The sequence below is a fragment of the Micropterus salmoides genome, unplaced genomic scaffold (genome assembly GCF_014851395.1).
Source record: "Micropterus salmoides isolate LMB-PRFRI ecotype aquatic unplaced genomic scaffold, ASM1485139v1 Ms_hic_scaffold_16, whole genome shotgun sequence".
Lineage (NCBI taxonomy): Eukaryota > Metazoa > Chordata > Actinopteri > Centrarchiformes > Centrarchidae > Micropterus > Micropterus salmoides.
In genome coordinates this window covers 9799762-9819422 of record NW_024040707.1, presented here as the reverse complement: position 1 = coordinate 9819422, position 19661 = coordinate 9799762, and the positions used below count along the sequence as shown (strand labels likewise).

The window sequence follows — 19661 nt, the reverse complement described above, 5'->3', positions numbered from 1 at the left end:
TTCTGATTGGGTTGTATCACTGGGTATACAGGAGATTCAGAATTTTAGTAACAAATATCTCCAAGGCTGGGCAGATACATAAAATGAAATATCTCCATATGCCCCCACCCCCCATCCCATCAGCAGGTCATTTTGATTACTGCAGAAAACCGTTGTTCCACCCCATCTCCGCTTCTCTGCTGCTCTCCCACACAGTCATTTGCATTTTCTCTTTTGGCTTTCTTCCATATCTTTTTCAATTCATCCTGTCACACCTGTTATTCACTTGTTTTTCCTCTTTTTCTCCCTCCCCTGTGTTTCTTTTCCCTCCTTCTCTGTGGCAGCTAAGAGCCTCATCTAAATGCATGGCCAGTCATGAGCTCTCTACCTGCTTTGGGCATTTTTACTGGTATGAAAAAGTACAATCATGCTTTTCTTTTGTAATATCCTATCATAATACCTCAAGGTGACGCAGGAATGCCATAAGATGAATGAACATATTCCTTGCTCGTCTGCATTTCTTGATAGTGCAGTGCATGCACACCTTGATATTTCATTTACTTTCGTGTAGCTTTGGTGGTTATCTCGTCCTGTCCTGCTCAAACTGTATGCATAGGCTCTCCAGTGCTTGTTCTCTTGCCTGCAGACAAGCAGAGAGAGGCAGGGGAGAGGAGAAAGTAAAGAGGAGGGAGAGGGTAGCAAATGAGGTGTGGGTAAAAAATATAGGAGACTAGAAAAGAGAGCAGTAGCCCATCCCTGGAAATGAGAAAGATGGTAGGGGGAGAGAGAGAGCGAGAGAGCGAGAGAGAAATTATACAGTGTAAAATCCAGATGAATTCAGCTTTAGTGGTAGTGCAGAGTACAGATCAGCGGGCTTCTTCACCGCTGGGGAACAACCGCCTTTTGTGTTCCCCCCACTGCAGTGGGGGAGTGCATTAACTGTCGCGCCCAAAGGGAGAAGCCAAGAAGTATCCTCCAATCAGCCGTTAGTGATTCTTCTCATCTTGTGAGGCTGCTGATGGTGATTTATCACTGACCTGAGACAGGCGCTGCACTCTGCTCAACCCTCTAACCACCTGGAATTCTCGCCATGGTTTATATTTCTTTTCTTAAACACAAACACCCTCCTGTGGATATTTCAAATAGAATGAGCAGAGGACAAAAGGATGATAAAAATGGACTTGCTGACTACCATTCTTGAAATTATTTTTTTGTTCCTGCTGCAGACGGAAGATGGACTAACTTTTACAGGTGCATTTGTGCCATTTGAGGACATAATGTTTAACTCAATGCTTTGATAGAATAGAGGCATTTTACAGATGTATTTGTTTCATACCATATTTTATTCTCAAAGCATGGCAAGCAAGGGATGATCCTAGACACTGCAATAATCATGTAGGACTGATATTCAGGTAAATAGAGGGATATGGTGATGGACAGAAGATGGAAATGGAGAGAGCACGCCTGCTGAGCACGTCTGACACCTCGCTTTAGCTTGATTAGCGCCTGCTCTCCTGAGTTTGACTATCAGGCTGTCTTTTCAAGTTATCATGTTCCTCAGTGAGTGGAGATAGCTTTCCGATGTGCTTGTGCATATGAGTATCTAACAGTGAGTGTGGTTTGTGTTAGGGTCCAGAGTTTGGGATTACACTGCCTCTAGAAAGGATACAGGTGTAGTGGAGCCTTGAATGAGGATTACCAGCTCTAACACCTTGTGGCTGGCAGTGCACAGGGCGATGGACCTTTTAGACAAGACTCTCAAGCTACGTCCGCGCTGACAGTTCACACAGGAGGATTAAATATATGAATACGAAGGGACTCAAATGCCAAGGAAGGGCACCGAAAGACAGTTGAGAAAGTTCTATTCAGATAATCCTTGAGGGCTGCAGACCGAGGCTAACCTTAGGGCGAGTGGAAGTTCCATATCAATAGACTGAGGCAATTTATAGTAGCTGGACAAGGACAATTCAAATACTAAAGCATGAGAGAATTTGTTTGTGAGTCAGTGAATATAAAGAGTATATCCACAAGCTGACAAAAAAACCTGCCTGAATAAATTAAATGATTAGATACATAAAGGGAAAAATTGAAGGTACTTTGATAAACAATCTTGATTTCCCCAATAACCCAGCAAGCACAAAATCCAATTGATCCATGAATTGGTTTGATATTGATTTCTCTACACAGCCAGGATAGAGTCTTGTCTGATCTCTGTTTAAGAGGTCACTAATTTAATTATAATCCATCATTCAGTCACACCCTTGAGCAGTGGGACAGAGTGCTGAGTACGCTGCAGCTTAGAGAAATCAATGGTCTTATACTTGTCATGATATCTGACAACAGATCAGATAAACACAATGCGTTCCTGCTCAGTCTAAAATGACTTCTGCATTCATGGCAGATTTGCTGACAGTTGTAGATAATTTGCCAGCTTGTGTGTGTAGCTAGTCTTGTAGTTGAAAGAAGCGCATGTTGTTGACAGCCTTGATGTGTGTTAAATCCCGGGCATACAGCTTATCTTAGCTGCACAGCGAAAGATCCTGGCTAATGGTGTAATGGTCACCACCTTGCATCACCCAACCCGCCCCACTTAAGGTTAAATTAGGAATTGCCTTCAACAATGCATTGAATCTGAAGTGGAGCACTAAAGCAAGGGGAAGCGAGTCCTGACAGGGCTCTCAGGAGGAGAAGTTATCTCAGCAGCCACTTTCAGCAACCCTTCAGCCATCCTGGAAAGCAGAGGGTATAGTAGGCTGGAAGCTCTGTGTGGGAGCGAGGAGAACAGGAGGAAAAACAGGGCTGAGGCAAGTTGTTTGATAGCTGCATTGTTTGTATCTACCTTGTTCAAAGAGTATTGCTGAAAGTGTACTGTTTGGAGGTTTGCTGCGAGTGAACAAACTCAGGAACAGCGTGGGAGAATTCAGCTGGAGGTCTGCTTGGAAAACTTGCTCTCTATTGCGGTTTTCAACATTAATGACCAAACAAAGGCAGAGGACAGCAAGTATACTGCATGTATTTATCACTTTTGAGAAGTCACTACAAGCATTGATTTGTTTGAAACAACTGCAGAATTTAATCACATAAGGACAAACCAGCAGGACTCTCCTCCTAGATTCCAAGATTACAGTGAAACTGGATGATCCACAACAAGCACATGAACTTTAACAAGCAAATTGTTTGCCTACAATGGAGACAGGAACAAACACATGTTGTTGCAGCAGTGAAACTACTTCCACATTTAAATTTACCATGGATTATAACACTTGAAATTTGAGCAAGAAGAGGAGAACAGTGACACACCCAAAGAAACTGTGTATTCATCCCCAGCAGGGATGTGCTGTGTGTTACTCTGAGGAGGAGTAGTGTAATATACCACAACCCTGCGAATGAGGGTGGGGCCCCTTCCCACTGCCACAGACAAAAGACCTTGATAGAGAGAGTCCTGTTGTGAGAACTGATCATCTGGGGCAAATTTGAACTGGCACAATCCAGCACCGTGTCAAAAGTCACAATGGGGTGCAACATGTGTGTGGTTCAAAAGCCTGAGGAACAATACAGGGTCATGTTCCAGGTGAGCACTCTGTCTCCTCTCTCTCTCTCTCTCTCTCTCTCTCTCTCTCTGTCTGCCTTGTTTTAATTTCACTTCGTCAAGCAAAAGCATATCTTTATAATATATAGCATATCTCTAAAGTTTTCATTGTTATTCTGTCTTAACTTGGCCCTTTCTTACAGTGATGCTGCTGGGTGAGTGACAGTCAAAACAGCTGTGATGAAAATGTTGTGATTTCTATCTGCAGCAACAGACAGAAATGAACCAAAATTCATCATGTCAACACACTCATTTAATCACAAATTACTCACATATTAATTTCCTAATAACCCATTTTCGGTCCAAATTAATTTAGCAAATATCAATCACAGCATTTTGTATTAATGGAAATGTCAAGTAAAGCATCATCAGGTAATTCACAAATGAGTCTAAAAACACTATTAGCAGCATTATATCCTGTAAACAAACCATGATAATCACATTGCATCGAGCAATTAATAAAATGCATTAGATGAATTGAACAGTGGATGCATCAAACATGACTGATGGATTTCACATCTCACCTTTTTGCTGGACTTTTTGCCATGCTTTTAATGTATTTAAATTAGCCTTGAAAAGGAAGAGTAAAATACTTCCTCTTGAGTACCTCTTGAGCAAGGCTATCAGTTGCTGTATTGAAATAGTCATTCGGTGATGACAATACTGATAATTATGATAATGATACATTACTGTGATTACAATGATTATGATCAGAGAGAGCAGAGCAGAGCCAAGAAAGAGAGCAACACTGGCGTGGAGAAAGTAGAGTGGTGCAGAGCCACAGCGGCAGCGGGATGGATGGGTTGTTAAAGCTGAGGTAAAGTGTTATGGGAGAGAGGGGTTGCCACGGTTACAGCCTCAGTACCACCTGCCAATTGGGACCACAGACTATGTGTGAGTAAACTCGTCTGGCTGTGCAGCGCCTAAGGAAGCTCCTGCTCTGTGACTCAATGATACATGCAGCGACCAAAAATAAGTCCCATGCTTACTAAGCATGAAAAATGCTCAGCACTCACGGGTATGCAGCGCAACACTTTTAGTATCTGTGGCACCAGAATACTCAGCTGGGTCTCTCTAGCATGTTGGAGTCTGGGTCTGGGCCAGTTAACTGGTCTGCATCTGTTGCCAGAGGCGATGGCAAGAGAGGAAAACATGGAGAGAGACTGAGTCCAAATAGAGGATCTGTAAGGAGTCAAGGAGGGAAATAAAGTCAAAATAGGCAAATGAAAGAGGGAGGGAAAGTCAGACTGTTTTTCTTTCTTTCAGTCTTTTTTTGTCTTCTGTTTTGCCCTCAGACATCAGAAGTAATTGATTTGAGCCCTTAATGGAGCAGGGGTAAATAGAAATGGACTTCACAAATCCCCAAGGTGAAGTGCTCGAAAAATCAGGAGCGAGGTGATGTGTGCAGTCTGGGATGTGATCATAAAAGTAGAGCAGGGCCAGTGCATTTCATAAGCAGTGACCTTATTTAACCGGGGTCAGCAGTAATGACACTGACCGCATGCAGGTCAACGTCTTTGAAAGTGAAAATCAAATAATTCCACTGATCTGGCAATGTGAGGTCAACTGTGCCCGAAGGTTGTGTCCCTAGAAGTCTGACATCCCTTGCAGCTCTGTCAGGCGGAGCACCTCCACGTGGCTCCTAGCTGGGTGTGGTGATGAGCGAACAGTGAAGGCGGGAGATAGGTTGTATGATTTGGAGTATGCAAAGGAGCTGTCATGTTCAGTGCAACACTATTGTATGAATATTGGTTGTATAAGTAGAGCAGATACTTTGGGGCAGTGGAGCAGCAAGTCCGCATATTTTGTGGTCTGGTAAGACTGAAACGACACTGCTGGCTGGGAGCAGAGGAGCATGAGACAGAGAGAACAAACGCAGATGGAGTTCTGAACCAGAGCCACAGCCCTTTGTCTTTTTAGGCTGACTAGTAGACTGCAATAAGAATAAACGTAATGGTACCTGGAGGTCTCATATTAGAAGCATGAGCGTGTGTTAAATGGCACAAAAAGTAAAATAAAATCCAAAATTCTAAAGGGAGGTAATCACAGACCCATAAATGTTTTTCACCCATAAAATTCAATCTCAGTTATTATATGTAATCATTACAAACTGCAATTCTTGCTGTGCAGATGGCTGATTAATCCAAATATCATGTCAAGCCAAATGGGGAGGTATACGCTATCAAATCATTAAAAAAACATCATAAAAGAGGAAACATAATTACATTTCCCCCCACATTTCATGGCGTTTCCCTTTAGAGGTTTGCAGGTTTGAGCTGTTTTCCTTAACTAACACCTTCAAATTAGATGCAGTCTACTGAGTAACTGTCTTTAGACAATAAATACAGCATTAAACAGCTTGCAGCTACATCAGACTGGAAAACCAGCCTGTTAAATTTGGCTATATCAAAACAGTTGCCTCTTTCTTGCCAAAGGAATAAAATTCATGCATTATACATTGGGCCTCTGCTACACATACGCTGCACACTGGTGGTTGGTACACACCCTTTGGCATGTTTCTGATCAATTTTGCCTCCTAAAGCCCCCCAAAAAAGGCATTTTGTCAGTCAGATGACAAGTTACAGACTCAGTTGTCGACTTATGTTATATTGCATTTTATATTGATTGTAGTTGTACCTGACCCAGACACACATACATATACAGTAAACCTCTGGCCCCCTGAGCCTTTCAGCCACTCCCTTCTTTTTCTCTCCCTCGTCACTGTAAAGCAGGAGTCTGTTTCCATGGCAACTGGTGTCATTAAACAAATGCAATGTGCTTTATGTGCTTCACAATTACACAAAGAAACATGCTGACAGTCACAAGAGGCAAACAGATGAGAATCAATACATACCAATGACCAGCTGACATTCGCTGGATAAGTGCACAGTTGCCTTGTGTGTGAATGGCTACCCACACATGACCTCTGTCATACTAGAGGTGGACAGAATAAAAATTGTTGCGACAATATAATGTGATGCAACACAAGAGCACCACAAACTAGTGTCTCAACAAACACTGAGCTTCTCAAAGGCATTATGCATTGCATATATGCTGTATTAGATTGCATCATACTGTCAGGTAGTCCTGTTACGTTGTCCACCCTCCAATATTTGCTTGTAATACTGTCACTGCACTTTGCACTAACATAATGCTCCCAAAAGTTGTTTCCATTAATACCATCAGTAACACTTTAATTAACTCCCCCTATTCAGCATATGTAAGCTGTCATTAAACATTGTTTATAACACATTATAATGTAGTTGTAAGCAGATATATGGGTGTTTGTACATGTTCACAATTATAAATTCTCATACGGAGACATTTCTTAGTAACTGTGTTATATTACATTGTCATTCATTATCTGTTTATACACCAGCATCCAGTTATGGAGGCTTTACAGGAGGAGTTAAAGCTGTCAACAGCTACCACAACAAACACTTAAAAACTTAAGCTTAAAACTACATTACAATGTGTTATAAAATATTTATTAAATGCTAAACAGGGGGAGTTAAAATAATGTGTTACCCATTTACTCTTTTCTTACTCTGTCTTTACTTTCACATTACTCTCACAACTAAAATGTCTAAATTTCCATCTAACCTTTTGTGTTTATTTTTATCAAAGCTTGAGATGTCATATGACTGCTCTGTCTTCTTAATTTAAAATGGTGCCCATTACCTTTTGGCTGGTGGGCTTCTTTTTATGTCAAGAGTGTGTCAGTTTGCTAAGGTCAAGTGCAGGCTAGTGTACGTAATATGTATGTGCCTGTTGGGTTCCTGCTCTTTCCCTTGCAGACTTCTCAGGCATGTGACTGACATGGAGACGAGACAGGAAGGATGCTGATGGAGAGGATGTCACTCTCATCTCTCATTTAATAGGACGGGATTGACAAAAAAGAAAGGGTGGAGGGCATTAACTGTGACATGTTGCCATTTTACAGACCTACTCGCTGTTCCTCCTCCACCAGTGAAAACAAATCTGCCCCATAATTCATCCTTTGCTCTAACTGAATATATTGATAATTGATGTATATTCACATACCCCATACTCCCACTTGGGCTTGTTAGCTTCACCACCATCATTTCAAAGAATGTTTGAGCATTTTTTAAATCAATACCTTCTCACTGTTTTCAGTTTATAATAGGCTATATCATCCCCTGCTTGTCCATTTAAATTAGCTCAGAGGTATCAAACAACAGGGGTTATAGCTGGGGTAGGTCAGCTCCAGCTCCAGATTAATTGATTTTCTGAGGAGGACGACTGCTCCAGCCTTCAAAGCATGGGAGATGAGAAAAATCAATTACCGAACAAGTAAAATTCCGAATGAGCTTTGGCATGAACACTGTGGAAATGCACATAAATCCAGGTTTGGGAAAAAAACTCTGTGATGCTGGAAGGACAAAATTCACCATATGGGCACATTTCAGATTAAGAGTGTGCTTGCTTTGTGTATTTGTCCACACACTGAAGGCTATGTGTGGCATAATGCTAGTTACTGTGGAGTTAGTCTTCACCCCCGCATGCCCCCTTTCATCTCCGCCTGTTGTACGGGTTTTATTTGCTCTTTAAAGGGCTTTCAGATAAAAAACTAATTATGCAGCAACCAGTTAGCAATTTCCCATGAGCTTCCATTGTGCTTCTGTTTACATACAAATACTGAACCCATAGCCGGGTTCACTCGCTATTTACATTCAATTCCTTGAAAGCTTGTTTTCTACATTTCTCCTGCATCATTACCCTCTCCTCACCTCCCTTTCTCCTTGCTCCCTGTGCACTCCCTCCGTGTCTCCCCTCCTTTGCTTTCTCTCTCTACACTTTGAACTCTTTGCATGTCTTTCATCTCTACATCATTCCCATCCCCACCCTCAGCTCCACAGCCCGCCGCTGATCCCACCACCGCTCAACCACCATAACCAACCCCCTACTGTGAATTTTGGAGGCTAGCAATTTCTCTGAATTTAAATTAAATTTTTACCACAAAAATACAGAATAAGGGTGGGGTGTGGGGATGGGTGTGCACCCGTTGTTATTTGCATTACTTGTGTCCCTTATAAACAGTGGGCGTATGTAATGACCTTCTAACCCAGAGATAATAGAAAACAGAAAATGGCAAGAGTGTAATGGATTATCCCAGTCAGGGCCGAAAAGCTGTTTAATACACAACAACCATTACCCTGCATGAAGTCATCTCAGCACCTCTCATCGATAATGAATGAGAAATCCCCATCTCCATGCTCTCTTAGTATTCATACCTGTCACTCATGACCACGGAGCTTGTTCCTAATAGCCTCTCTCTGATCCTGGTGAGCTGAGCCGTGTGGTCATGAGCACAGAGAGCTGAAACAATAGATACCTCCTGTTGTATCTATTCTCTCCTCAAAAAGACAATGAAGTGAGAACTAAAATAACAATGCACTTTGGTGAAGATTATTAAGGTGTGTTTTTTCTCTAACATGCAAACTACACACTGTTAATTCCATCATCACCAATAGGCCATGTAGGGAGGAAGCATCTTATGTTTGAAGTGGAGAGGCTCATTAAAAGAGACTGAGATTTATGATGGGACATTAGCGTGAGGAAGGACACAAATACACACAAGGAGATGGAACAGCTGAAATAGATGGAAAGAGTGGAGTGTAAGTTGTCATCTCCAGGGAAGGGAAAGAACAGGAAGACCTGCTGAGGTCAATTTAATAAAACCGGAGTCTGGTGAAAACAGGAAAGAGAAGAAAGCAGGAGTTGACATCGGTAGAGAGGGAGAAAGAGAAAGGGAAATGAACATGAGCATGGAAACACAATGGCAAGGCAGGAATGATAGACCACAGGGACGGCAGTGGTGGTGGTGTACAGTATGAGAGAGAACCGAGAACCAACCAAAAAAAGGGAGCAGGGGCTGAATGTGGCAAAAATGTTTTTTTGCTTGGCTGCACATGGGAACATTGATTTGACATGCAATTACTGGAAGGGGACAAGAGAAGAGAGAGGCAGAGGGAGAATGAAGCTTGGTGGTAAAGATGTGGAGAGCTGCAGACAGCCAAGGTCAGTGAGTGTGTGCAACATGAATGAGACTCTACAAAGGCTGTCTGGTTCAGTAACTGCCTGCGACTCTCATTGCCACACGAGCATCATCATGTAACTGTCTGTCTCATGTAATAAAATCAAGAGAATTAAAATCTGTCTTCATGCGTTCATTTGAAAATGTAGAAAAATTAGTTAATTCAAATGACTGGTCCATTCCAACAGTCTCCAGCCATGCTGGCGGCTCTATGAGGCTGCACTTAAACCAGTGGTTCTCAAACTTTTTCTGTCATGCCATAAAATACATGATTCAGGTCAGCATGAAAGCATGAGCAAACTCTTGGTTTTTATTTCCATTCATTAATTATGCTCATTAAACTTAGCTCCCCTCCCATATTTTCCCCTGGTCACCACCAACCACTGATACACATAACAGTGTTTTGAGCTAAATGCTATATCAGCATGCTAACATGTTCACATTGAAAATGCTAGCAGGTATAACATTGATCATGTTCACTGTCAAAGTAGTTTAGTGCATTATGCTTACATTTGCTAATTAGCACTAAACAAAGTAGGCTCTAATTGAGGGTGATTGAAAGGTCATTAGTTTTGGACCGAAACCAACCAAAGTAGACCTATTAAATAAATAAAAACTTTAATCTACTGGTGGCGCTATAAAACAAGCTAGGGATTAGCATTACCAGAATTGTTACACTTGAGGAGTATGGACACACACAGTAAGCCAGATAGAGAGATGAAAAGTTTGACCTGCTGGTGGTGCTAGAGGAAAATCCAGGGGGAAGCCAAGGTCTTTAGAATTCATCCAATAGCTTAGATATTTAGTATAGCTAAAAACTGTTATTATAAACTGAATCAGGTATTGAATACTGAATGAATCTTTCTCCTTTAGGTTTATGGGAAGTCTTGCTTGATTTGACCAGGATTGTTTTGGTTCAGCCACCCTGAAGTCAAATCCTTTTTAATAGTGTTTTGATTGCTTTATTTTCAATAATCTTTCATTATCAATGTCCCTTTCTGTCTTTCTTACTGTATGAACTAGCAGTGGTGGGAAAGAGGGGAGATCTTTCACACCCCACCAGATTTGGCTTTCAGTAGCACCCGAGAATCAAAACACATATTGTAATGCTGCTGTATGATGAGTATTTATACCGTATATATGAGGACTATTTAAATGAACTGTCAATGGCCACAAATAAGGGGAGAGAGCTTTGGAAAAAAGGAATCATCAATAATACTGTATGTTACAGCTAAAAGTGTTTATTTCTCCAAATCAAAATGCTTTTATTATTTAAATATATTTGCAGCAAGGAACCATTTCTAATTCACACAAAAGAAAGATAGCAGTGTTTTGTAGAAGAGTGTTCCGCAGGGCTAGAGTGTGCAAAACTAATGTACTAAGGAAACTCATTTTTATTTCTGTGACTGTTAACTTGAATTTATGTTTGTTGTCTTGAACTACAGTGGAATTTTCTCCCTTGTGAAAAAAAAATGTCTCTTGCCATTTTCCAACCACTCACAGTAGTAATTACTTTCTAACCACCATTTCTCCGGCTTTCTTTCCCTCTCTCCACAGAAGGGTCACATAAGCAACATGTTGTGCTCTTTTGACGCTGACGGTCGATTAAAGGTCTCAGTATACAGCTTTCTGCTCTGCTACTTGGTGTAATGTGGTGTCTAAATCTTTTAGATACAAACCTGTTTTTTTTGGTCTCTGTGTGTCTGTAGAAACACTTTCAGCTGTGTTACAGTTTATACTGTTCTAGTTTTCAGTTGACTAACATAACCTCAGTCTTTCTTTGTTTTAGGTGTGTGTAACTGTAGTTCCACTCCTGTTCTCTGTGGTTCTGTGAGGCAGTTTTACTTCTGTGAACTAACCTTGTCTGTCTGATAAAACTGCTGATGTTGGTCTGTGTGTTCTGTCTTCCTTCCTTCGTGTTATTCATCTTAGCATCTATCTAGTCTTTTCACTATGTAAAACTCAGTTTTCTGACCACTTTTGAAATTTTTGTCTGTTTCTTTTTCTGGTTTCTGGGTCCCACAATGGTAAAGATTTAGAAAAGATTTAGATTTAGAAAAATATTCATTTTACACCTTGTTTCTTTGTTTTTCCCTGCACCAATTCTCCTTTAATTCACTTTACCCCTCCACCTTTTCTCTTCCTCTTCTCCTCCTGCTCCTCCACCATTTGCTCTTGACTATCTGTGTTTTCCAGGTGAATGGAAAGGAGCTAACTCGCCTTTCTGGGGATCCCACCCTGGACATACGGGACCCCGTACTGTCCAGCATACTGAGGCGGGGGGCTCGCAGACGGGCAGGCCTAGCGGGAGCTCCTGGAGGGTTAGTGCCAGTGACCATGGGCATGGCCGACTGTGTAGACAGCTGCACTCAAACAGACATCAGCTTCCAGCATATGTTGACGCTGGGCAAGAGCAGCCAGCATCCCTGTGGAGCTCCCCCTCCACCCGACCCTCCGCCATCCCCTCCATTACCACCGTTACTGGAGCCATATTTACTCAATGAACTGTGAGTAGGAGTAGTATAATAGGGCTGTGCAGCATGTCCAACTGTCAGACCACAACTCATCTGTCTTCTTGGTTCTAGTCCATGCAATTCTGTTCACACATTTGAAGTTTGACGTTGCCCCAATTACTGAAATATTATGTCCTAAATATATTATTCTCAGCTTTATAGAGCCTGTATACTATGACCCCACTGACTACTTCGATATCACTCAGCACGAAGTGGACAGGCAGGATGAGCTGGAATATGAGGTGAGAGCCCATTAGCTACTCAGAACTCTGGTACAGAAAGCTGCCCCACTGTTCTCCGTCTGACATCCTCAAACATTTCTCTTGTCTGCTCTAGGAGGTGGAGTTGTATAAGTCTCGACAGCAGGATAAACTCGGACTGACAGTGTGTTACAGAACCGATGATGAGGAGGACCTGGGAATATATGTAGGAGAGGTGAAGATGGTCTCATGAAATCAAATTTTCAATAAAGCTTTCCAGTTTGTTTTTACTCATAAACAAATCCATATTTTATTCCAGGTGAACCCAAACAGTATTGCTGCAATAGATGGACGCATCCGCAAGGGAGACAGAATACTACAGGTGCAGGTTTCCTAAATAGTATACTGGAGCGAGATACCTTTATATGCTCTTACTACCTAAATGAAAGCACTTTTATTAATGCTGCAAGGTTGTAAACTCTTCACAGCAACAGTTAAACCAACAAAACCAATTTTTTAAAAGCTTTTAAACATTCATGTAATGAATGAAAGTGAAATCTTAGATAACCCATGGTCAACAATAGAGATGAAGTCAAGTCACTTTTAATCCAGCCATATCCACATATTAAAAGAAATTGCTAATCATGCAGCATTTATTCTGAATTCTTTCATAAGAGGTGAAATGTTGAGTAATGATTACTCTTGCTATTAAGCTAGAGAGAGACTTACTTTTCAATAAAGAACTATTTCCTGAATGGAGTAATTTAATTGAATCTAGCCTCGGTATAAAAGGTCTTTCGTTATCTGACATTAACTCAATTTTATCCTCGTCTTTCTCTGCCAGATAAATGGAGTGGACATCCAGGACCGAGAGGAGGCAGTAGCTATTCTCACCAGAGAGGACAGCACTAATGTCTCCCTGCTCCTTGCACGACCTGAGATAGAGGTGAGGAAATTGAATATGCGGTCTTCGGGGAGCGCGCTGCAAGGCTCAGCCTGAATACTGACCTAAAAAATGCATTCTTCTCCCTTTATCTAGCAAGAATTAAGTGTACATGCTTACATATGTGAAGGTAATGCTCTATGTGAACATTTAGTCATGAGATTGGGGAGGGAGGCAGTACAGTCAGAAAAGGAAGAAAAGGAATTGGGGACACAAGGAAGAGCATGGTCCTCTGCTTTGTCCTATTCCACAACCTGGCTTGTGTAAGGAGGCAGAAAAGCAAAGAGGTGCAAAAACATGATGACAACACAGATAGCGAGAAGAGGGTGGCAAAGACAAATAGTGCTCATACTCACAGTGCTAATGTGGCAGCGCTTTGTTTCTCTCAAGGTCACTCTTCTAGCAGATATGAGGGCATTGTGACACTCTCAATAACACACATCTGCCAAAAATACTAAACAAACAACTTGACACACATCGACCCAAGCATGCCACTGTAAAAATGAGCTGCAGATGGAGGATATGTGAGAATACAAAAATCTGTATGCTGTCTGCATTTGTACAGAGGGAGCTAAAGGGCAGATTTAAAAGTCCCTCATTAAATTGGTCTAAGTCAAAGACACACACACACACACACACACACACACACACACACACACACACACACACACACACACACACACACACACACACACACACACACACACACACACACACACACACACACACACACACACACACACACACACAAATAACCTCTCCTCTGTTCAAATATGTCCTTGTATTGAAATATACAAGTACCTGTGAAAGGCTGACAAGATTTATATTGCCAATGCATGGTCCCGCATTAAGATTCCAGTGAGAGAGGGGAGGACGAAGAATCATCAGAGGGAAATGCACAAGCAGAGATTAAAGCTTGATCTGTTGTCTTAAGGGAGGGAGAGAGGGAGAACTGAAGGGAGTTGTCGGGGAATAAGAATGAAGATGAAGATAATCAATACTTTGTCTTGCAGCCTGCGTGGTGTTCAACTCAAACCAGTTAGCGAAGATCAACTGTGCACTGACAAGGGAATTGTTTACTAATTTAAACCCATGTATTTGCATTGTATCTAAATGGCAAAGTAAACAGATCAGAAACAACTACAGGTCTTATTAAGTATTATTCATCTGTAAAGATGGGATAATTCTGGATGGACATTTCATCCACTAATACAGAATGCTTGTCTATGAAAAATATATTTCCTTGCTATTAGGCAGTTCATGTTTGGATGTAGATCCAAATTCTCTGCAGACAAATTACTCAATGGAAACCAAACTCAGTTGCAGAGTATTGATGTGATGTTAAAATCTCACATAGCACTGGCTCCATCTAGTGACAGAAAGGAGCACTACTCTTCACCTCAGAAATGTGCTGCCCTCAACGTTAAAGCTGCTATAATCAATATTTACACTAATAATGGATGAAATGATGAGTTTAATATGAAAGGGGTCACTCTTTATCCTACAACTCTGTAGTTTCCCTCTATGAGGCAGTGTCTCGTGGTTCATTGTTTTTGTTTTCTGGCCAGCAATTTTATGTTTTTGGTTCACTCTCATCAACGTGGTTTTCGGCTGGTGCAGGTAGCTGGTGAACATTGTGGAGCATTTCTCTGCTAAAGAGCCAGATATTTCCCTCAGGAGTGAGCAGAGAGCAAAACAAAGCTAAAAAGAGAGGCCTTACTACTAATGCTCTATATCTGCTGAATGTGTAACAATTTTCTAAGAAGTTCACTGTATTAATTTAAAAGGTGTTGCTTTATATCAATCTTGTGTTTAGAGCTTGCATGTATTACTTGCTTGAATGTATTACTTTAAAGCATTAAAAATATTGTTATGTTCAATGTTAAAGATTCCCTTGAGACTTATTTTAAGACATATTAAATTCTGTAGTTTGAATTATAATTAATGTCTAGTATGGCTTTCCCACAAAAAGATTTCAATTACCTGGTTAAAAATTCATAAAAAATACATCTACTTCTTCTCCATCCTCAAATATGTATGCAATTTCTATTTTATTTTAAAGGTATATCTACTGGACACAAAGTCAATTCTCAGATTATGTGTATGTATTATACGTGAACTGGGGTTTTCAAGTTTCCACATCACGCTTGTGTAATTTAAATATTGAACCACAATTGGCTTCCAAGCCACTCCACTTGTGATTACTTATCTTGTCCATACAAGCTTTGTCCAAACTCAGATTTAAGGTGAGCACAGAGAAACTTTACATTTTCAGCAGATAAATGTGAAAACATCTTTCCAGTGTCAAGCTCGGCACAAATGTCTACAGTTCAAATATCCAAGTGAAGTAACAAGAAGCAAAACACATTTTTGAGTAGAGGCTTTTTAAACCTTCAGATATATAACAACATTCTAATGCATAATTTCCTTTTGTCTTTTGTTTGTCTCTTCAACAATGAACTTTACACCTCTATTGCCATGCCATAACCTGAATTCAACGAACTATGCCTGGTACACCTTTACCTGTCAGAATGACAACCAGTTGGACCCAGATGAGCTGGACCTGGAGCCACTGGACAATGCTATTAATCTGCCCAGCAGCCACAGACTGATTCACAGTCTGGACTGTGCTGGAGCAGGCACTGTTGCTGATGCGGGTATACTAGGTAGCCACGGTCGCTCAATGAACAGGGTTTCACCTGATTTGCTCCAGACGGTGCTGAGCAACAGCCAGGAGCTGGACAGCGGGGTAGGCCGTACAGATGAAAGCACACGTTACGAGGAGTCTTCAGAACATGATCTTCTGGGAGACGACCACACTAGTGCCTCCAATACCAACACCACCAATACTCCTGGCAGCATGCGTAAGTTTTTGTCTGGCAGAGGCGACACCCCACCCTTGCTGCACTCCCAGGACCTCCAGTTCAGCACTGACTCCCTCTTAGGGCTTGACTGTGTTAATGGAGGAGGGCTGGAACAGGTGGAGCGATTGGAGAGGGCCTATGTGACAGATTCTGTGAGGATGATGATGCCTGGGCTGACTGAGGAGGAGTGTGAGAGGTACAAAGAGCTCCTAGAAATCAAGTGTTACTATGAGAGGAACAGTAATGATCTGATGCTTCTGGGAGGTCAGGGGCCGGCACAAGAGGAAGGGGGTGTTTCACTGGATGTGAATAGGAATGAAAGCCTGACGCAGCATGAGATGGCCCTTCTGGAAGAGGAACTGCGCCACTTGGAGTTCAAGTGTCGCAACATCTTGAGGGCTCAGAAGATGCAACAGCTGAGGGAGCGCTGTCTGAAGGCTTGGCCTCTCGAGGACAAGAATGGAGCAAGTGCAGGGGCCGGAGTAGGAGTTGGCCGCTTGGACATTAATGGTACTTTGGTCAGTGAGGATTCCTGTCACCATGCTCTATCAGACATCAATGAGCTCCCAGAGAGGGAGCGCTCTGATAAGGACAGCACGAGTGCCTACAACACTGGAGGGGAAAGTTGTAGAAGCACCCCTCTGGTGAATGAACAGTACCCATCACCCTCAACACAGAGCCTGAATGGAGGAGAGTCTCTTTTCACAGCAGGTATGGAGCTACCAGCCTCCACTAGGCAGAGAGAGAGAGGAACCAGGGCCGAAAGAGGGGACGGGGTAAACCTCAACCAAACCTACTCTCCCCATGCTCAAAGGAGAGGAGACAGCCCCGGAGCTAAGGTTAGGTCCCTGTCACGAGATGCAGCAACCAGGAGGGGGTCAGATGGAGGGGTGAGGCTTAACCCTAAAGCCAATGGGACACCTGAGAGGGCTGGTGGATGCAGTGCGGAGAACAGCCCTTACCTGTCTCGCCGTCAGACAGAAACAAAGCTGCCTCAGCGCTACCTGAGCTGCATGCAGCTGAGGTCTCCGTCCACCTCTGAGCGGCTCTGTGGACTCAGAGATGCTCCCAGAGAGGGCAGCATGGAGACTGGGGGTGATGCCAGCCCAATGAGCTTGGGTAGCACATGTAAAGATGTTGTCCAGGTCCCAGGTGCTGTACCCTTACCCATGTCCCCTTCAGTGCTGCCTGCCTCCCCTCGTATGGAGTGGAAGGTGAAGATCCGTAGTGATGGATCGCGCTACGTGGCCAAAAGGCCTGTGAGAGATCGCCTCCTGAAGGCGCGTGCCATGAAGATCAGAGAGGAGCGCAGTGGCATGACAACGGATGACGATGCTGTGAGTGAAATGAAGATGGGCCGCTACTGGAGCAAAGAGGAGCGCAAGCAGCAGCTGCTAAAGGCCCGAGAGCAGCGGCGGCGCAGGGAGTTCATGATGCGAAGCCGTCTCGACTGCTTGAGAGATCGTGAGAGGGAGCAGGGCAGCAGTGGTGGAGGACAGCAGGGGACGACACAGCAGCAAGAACCCACCTCCATCCTGGAGCTGTGCCACCGCAGGAACATGAAGAAGCGCAGTCGCAGAATCCTGGACAACTGGATCACTATACAGGAGCTACTGGCCCACGGGACCAGGTCTGCTGATGGGAAGAAAGTCTATAACCCCCTGCTGTCTGTCACCACAGTCTGAGATAAGATAGAGAGAACAGAAGGAGGTAGAGAGTTAAGCAGAAATAAGAAAGTGCCAAAGTCCTTTGATGGGGGCTATAGGATGAACACAAGCTGCTGTACACACTGGCACAAATATTTGTCTGCAGGGATGCAGCAACATTCTGAAACACAAAGTACCTGATGGTAATATAAAGTAGCATATGTTAGGCCCCAACCTAAAATGTTTTGATTGAAGAAAAGCTCATGCCTGAGACTGCCAGGGATTGTGTGTCTAGTAACAGTATGTATCTTCCCAAACAGAAAGATAATACACACATTTACAATTTTGTGGAATTGAAGCTGCATTTCAGAAATACATTCCATGATCTCAAATGCAGATTTACAAACATACTACAGTACTTTTTAAATACAATGTATTCCCCTTCAATTTTGTCTGGTTATGTGGACCTAAACCAGTCAGGAAAACACTTCCCAGCCATTTTCATGATGCTTTACCTCTCACAGAAGACAAAGGGGAATCATGTAATTCTTCATCTTACACAGGAACCTGTACCAGCTTGTCAGATTTGAAATCTGGAAGAGCAAAGATTAGCATTTTCAGTGGAGTCCATCAAGTAACATATTCACATTCATTCAGCCTTCTTACATAAAGGAGAGGGTGTGAGAAATGGCACCACCTGCTGTTAAGCCATAAGTGGTGCACAACTTAAAAGTAATCTTTGCAGGCCTCTACATTTTTATGGAGTAAAATCAAAAATGGAGAAGAACCATGCAGCTGTGAAAACATGTGAAAAGCCACTTTTGTGCCATAAAACTGTGTGTTTAGTGTCCATAAAGGCGTTTTGAATAAGGACATTTTCAAAAGAACATTGTGTGCCAGTTACTGTCGTTTTTTTCATTCTTGCTGTGTACAAATGCTCCTTTGTTTTGACACAGGAAATGCAACATCATTGTCAGACCACAGGCCCTTTCTGATAATGAAGAGCTGAGCGGTGCCTTCCTTTCAGGCAGACTTGACTGTATAGCACAATTTTTAAAGCGATACAAAAAAGCTGTAAAATTCTGTAGCTGAGTGGGTAAATGCTGAAGCACAGAGCAGCTGACCGGCTTAGCTTTTTTAAAGAAAGGCACTTTGTCATACAAAGCACAGAAAACATTTGATATTGCCGTTTCATTCCAAAAGGCACATTTGCTATTTAAATAGATAAAACACCTTCAAATCATTTTTCTCCATTTGCCATTTTAAATGTTCCTTTTTTGAGACCAATTCATTTTGGTCAGTATGCAATTTGATTGCGATTGAAGATTGTCCTTAGCTACGAAAAATCTCCTGTCAAGTGGATCTGAAGCTAAATCAACTGTTCTGTCATTCCAGTCAGATGTGTCACTCCCAAACATGATTTGAGGTTTTTACTTTTTAATTCTGTGCTCTCAGAACTGGCCACTGGATAATTATCCAGCAAAGTAACTAAAATGACAATGATGGCCAATAATGGGGTGACTAATTTATAAAATCATATGAACAAAAGCTCATTTCATTTGGCTTACATGCATGTTTGATATTGAGGCAGAAGTGTCCCCCCCCCCCCCCCCATGTACGACTAAAAGCCTTTAACATAATGTAATTGTGGATGTGTCTTTCTATGATCTTACTTAAAATCCTAGCATAGAAAAAGAAAACATGGTGTACCTGTTCAATATTGTGATGTCCTGTGTCTGCCATTTCACAGTGAAAGCTTTTCTAAATAAATGCTGTGATAATGAATGAAAAACTATATTGGTACTTTAATGGCTGCTCTGTGTCAAGGTTTTTACAAAATCATAATTGATCTTAGGACTATAGGATTTC

The 19661-nt window shown here is 42.2% G+C and overlaps 1 protein-coding gene across 1 annotated transcript; it reads left to right on the top strand.

Annotated features, from left to right (window-relative positions):
- The first annotated feature begins 668 nt into the window (after positions 1 to 668).
- On the top strand, positions 669 to 19559 carry LOC119906285 (PDZ domain-containing protein 4-like). Its single transcript, XM_038723852.1, has 7 exons — positions 669 to 3550; positions 11823 to 12133; positions 12294 to 12381; positions 12476 to 12574; positions 12659 to 12721; positions 13184 to 13285; positions 15813 to 19559. The coding sequence occupies exons 1-7, from the start codon at positions 3491 to 3493 to the stop codon at positions 17829 to 17831; spliced, it is 2742 nt and encodes a 913-aa protein (XP_038579780.1). The 5' UTR covers positions 669 to 3490; the 3' UTR covers positions 17832 to 19559.
- Positions 19560 to 19661: the final 102 nt, after the last annotated feature.

Bases quoted from the DNA above. Each gene is read 5' to 3' on its own strand.
- LOC119906285 (XM_038723852.1), top strand. From the start codon at position 3,491: ATGGGGTGCAACATGTGTGTGGTTCAAAAGCCTGAGGAACAATACAGG. The intron at 12,382-12,475 runs GTGAGAGCCCAT...TGTCTGCTCTAG, and splicing joins AGGATGAGCTGGAATATGAG to GAGGTGGAGTTGTATAAGTC. The intron at 12,575-12,658 runs GTGAAGATGGTC...ATTTTATTCCAG, and splicing joins TGGGAATATATGTAGGAGAG to GTGAACCCAAACAGTATTGC.